Source organism: Lathyrus oleraceus, chromosome 3, assembly GCF_024323335.1.
Source record: "Lathyrus oleraceus cultivar Zhongwan6 chromosome 3, CAAS_Psat_ZW6_1.0, whole genome shotgun sequence".
Lineage (NCBI taxonomy): Eukaryota > Viridiplantae > Streptophyta > Magnoliopsida > Fabales > Fabaceae > Lathyrus > Lathyrus oleraceus.
The window spans coordinates 334,141,189-334,145,213 of record NC_066581.1 but is presented as its reverse complement, the minus strand read 5'-3'; the positions used below and the strand labels follow the sequence as shown (position 1 = coordinate 334,145,213).

General features: G+C 36.7%; 1 protein-coding gene across 1 annotated transcript; it reads left to right on the top strand.

The window, feature by feature from the left end:
* Window positions 1-2,977: 2,977 nt before the first annotated feature.
* Window positions 2,978-3,496, top strand: LOC127131142 (uncharacterized mitochondrial protein AtMg00810-like). The gene has a single exon (XM_051060080.1). The coding sequence runs from the start codon at window positions 2,978-2,980 to the stop codon at window positions 3,494-3,496; it is 519 nt and encodes a 172-aa protein (XP_050916037.1).
* The last annotated feature ends 529 nt before the right edge of the window (window positions 3,497-4,025 follow it).

Genomic DNA, 4,025 nt, shown 5'->3' with positions numbered 1-4,025 from the left:
GGAAGTAAAGACCAAATGTCAAGAACATCTCTTTGGACATCAAGAATAATAATGATTTCTAGAAAGGAACAAGAACTGAAGAGAGGTTTAATCAAGGTAAATGGATTCAGTGTCATGGGTGTGAAGGATTTGGACACATTATAGCAGAATGCCCTACCTATCTCAAGAAACAAAAAATGGGTTATTTGTCTCTTGGTCTAATGATGATAACTCTGAAAGTGAGCTTGAGGATGAAGCTGCTAAACATGTCACTGCTCTAACTGGAAGATATGAATCTGATGAAGATTCATGTGATGAAGAATTATCCTATGAGGAACTGGTTGCATCCTACATAGAACTTTGTATCAAAAGTGAAGAAGTGTGTCATCTGGGAGAAAAACAGAAGAAAATTATATCTGAATTGTAGGCTGAAAAGGAAGGATTTCAATTCACCATCTATGATCTCCAAAATAAGGTGATAATGTTGACTTTCAAACTTGAGAACATGAAAAAGAATGTAAGAATTTTGAACAAGGGATCTAATGTATTAGATGAAGTTTTGAAAATTGGAAAAGCGGTTGGAGATCTGAGGGGGATTGGATTTAGACATCAATCTTTGGACAAACAAGGAGAAAGCTATATGACCAACTTTGTTCTTACAAAGAAGGGGTCTAAGCATGTAATGTTTAAACCTGTTGCTTAACATCATTCCATTCATCAGAACTCTCAAACTAAAGGCAAGTTATTATGCTGGAGATGTCATTACTGTGGAAAACATGGTCATATAAAGCCCTTTTGCTTCAAATTTTATGGACATCCTAGGTATCCAACACAACCCATGGCTAATCAAAAGAAAGAGTGGATATCTAAGCATGTCAACACTAGTCTTATAGCTCACACCTCTCTTAGAGCCTCAGCTCGAGAAGACTGGTATTTAGATAGTGGATGTTCCAGACACATGACAGGTGTCAAGAAGTTCTTTGGAAACATCAAGTCATACTCAACCGTGTATGTCACATTTGGAGATGGGGCTAAAGGTGAAATTAAAGGGGTTTGAAGGATGGCCTGCACAGGACTCCCGAGCCTTGATAATATCCTATTGGTAAAAGGTCTAGATGCTAATTTGATTAGTATCAGTCAACTATGTGATGAGGGTCTTAAAGTTAATTTCACAAAGTCAGAGTGTCTAGTCACTAATGAGAAAAATGAAGTTCTGATGAGGGGAGTTTGGTCTAAGGATAATTGTTACCTATGGTCATCTAAAGAAACTAATTACACTTCGACATGCCTGATATCCAAAGAAGACGAAGTTAACCCGTGGCACCAGAAACTTGGGCATCTATATCTGAAAGGCATGAAAAAGATTATGTCAAAAGAAGCTATTAGAGGTATTCCAAGGCTCAAATATTGAAGAAGGTAAAATTTGTGGTTAGTTTCATATTGGGAAGCAAACCAAGATGTCACATCCAAAGTTACAACATCAGACTACTTCAGAAGTTCTGGAACTTCTTCATATGGACTTAATGAGGCTTATGCAGGTTGAGAGCCTTGGAGGGAAAAGATACGCCTATGTAGTTGTTGACAATTTTTCAAGATTCACTTGGGTGAACTTCATCAAAGAAAAATCAGATGTCTTTGAGGTGTTCAAAGATCTATGTCAAAGGATTCAAACAGAGAAGGAAAGTGAAATTGTCAGGATTCGAAGTGACCATGGGAAGGAATTTGAAAATAGCAGATTTGCTGGATTTTTATCCTCTGAAGGTATTGGTCATGAGTTCTCCTCTCCTATCACCCCTCAGCAAAATGGCGTTGTTGAACGCAAGAACAGAACTCTACAAGAATCAGCTAGAGTCATGTTTTATGCCAAGCATCTGCCATACCATTTTTGGGCTGAAGCAATGAATACTGCTTGCTATATTCATAATATAGTCACTTTAAAACTGGTACATCAACTACATTGTATGAACTGTGGAAAGGAAGGAAGCCCACTGTTAAATACTTTCATGTATTTGGAAGCAAATGCTACATTCTGGTTGACCGTGAACAAAGAAGAAATATGGATCCCAAGAGTCATGAAGGAATATTTTTGGGATACTCTACAAATAGCTATAGAGTTTTTAATTCCAGAACCAAAGTCAAGATGGAATCCATCAATGTTATAATGGATGATAATATCTTAGAAAAAGGGACTGATGTTAAGGAATATGTTGGAACATCATCTCAGCAGATTGACACATCTAAAAATGAGGAAGTTATTGAGTCAGATAGTGAATCGGGAGGCATTGAACCAGACAACCACCAAGTTAACAAAGGTCCCTCCATCAGAATTCATAAATCTCATCCAACAGTTCTCATTATTGGAAACCTTAATGAAGGGGTCACCACTAGATCTAGAGATGTGATTTCAAATGCTTGATTTGTCTCTAAGTTTGAACCTAAAAATGTGAAGGAAGTCTTGATTGATGAATTTTTTATCAATGCTATGCAAGAAGAATTAGGTCAGTTTATAAGAAATGAGGTATGGGACTTAGTCCCTAGGCCCAAGGGAATGAATGTTATTGGCACAAAATGGATCTACAACAACAAATCGGATGAAAAAGGGATTGTAATCAGAAACAAGGCTAGACTTGTTACTCAAGGATACACTCAAATTGAAGGGGTTGATTTTTATAAGACATTTTCCCATGTTGCTCGGCTTGAGTCAATAAGACTACTGTTAGGAGTGGCTTGTTTACTTAAGTTCAAGCTATTTCAAATGGATGTGAAAAGTGCCTTCTTAAACGGGTACTTGCATGAAGAAGTCTATGTTGAACAACCCAAGGGGTTCATATATCCCAACTTTCTAGATCATGTTTACAAACTAAGGAAAGCTCTCCATGGATTAAAGCAAACACCTAGGGCCTGGTATGAAAGGCTCATTGAGTACCTTGTTAACAATGGATACGGGAAATGAGGAACAGACAAGACATTGTTTGTTAAAGAAGAACATGGTAAACTCATGATAGCTCAAATATATGTTGATGACATTATGTTTGGAGGGATGTCAAACCAGATGGTACAACATTTTGTCAGGCAGATGCAATCTGAATTTGAAATGAGTCTTATTGGAGAACTGGCATACTTTCTTGGGCTCCAAGTCAAACAAATGGATGACATTATCTTCATCTCTCAAAGCAAGTATGCTAAGAGTATATTGAAGAAGTTTGGGATGGAAAATGCTAGTCATCAAAGGAAACATGCACCAACTCACTTGAAACTGACTAAAGATGAAAAAGGTGTAAATATGGATCAAATTCTATATAGGAGTATGATTGGTAGTCTGTTGTATCTTACATCTAGCATGCCTGACATTATATTTGTTGTAGGAGTTTATGATAGATATCAGTCTGAACCCAAAATGAGTCATATTACTCAAGTGAAAAGGATCCTAAAGTACATCAATGGAACTAGTTACTATGGAATGTTGTTTTCTCATAATGCAAACTCCCTGCTTACAGGATACTATGATGCATATTAGGCAGGCAGTGTTGATGATAGAAAGAGAACTTCTGGAGGATGTTTCTTCTTGGGAAATAATCTTATATCTTGATTCAGTAAGAAGTAAAATAGCGTGTCCTTATCTACGACTGAGGCTGAATATATTGCAGTAGGAAGTAGTTGCTTTCAATTAATTTGGATGAAACAAATGTTAAAAGAATACAATATCCAGCAAGATGTCATGACATTGTATTGTGACAACCTAAGTGCTATTAACATTTCCAAGAACCATATTCAGCACAGCGGAATTAAGCATATTGATATCCATCATCACTTCATTAGGGATCTGGTGGAAGACAAAATTTTCACTCTTAAGCATGTAACCACTGAGAAGCAACTGACATATATTTTTACTAAAGCTTTAGATGCAAATCAGTTTAAAAAATTAAAGGGTGAAATGGGCATTTGCATGCTTGAAGAATTATAGCAATTAGTGAAGTGGAGATATGGAAATCAAATTTTCTCTTCCCTCCACTTAATGGTGCACAAAACTCAAGGACTATCATTAC

Coding starts and splice junctions, on each gene's coding strand:
- LOC127131142 (XM_051060080.1), top strand. CDS start 2,978: ATGATAGCTCAAATATATGTTGATGACATTATGTTTGGAGGGATGTCA.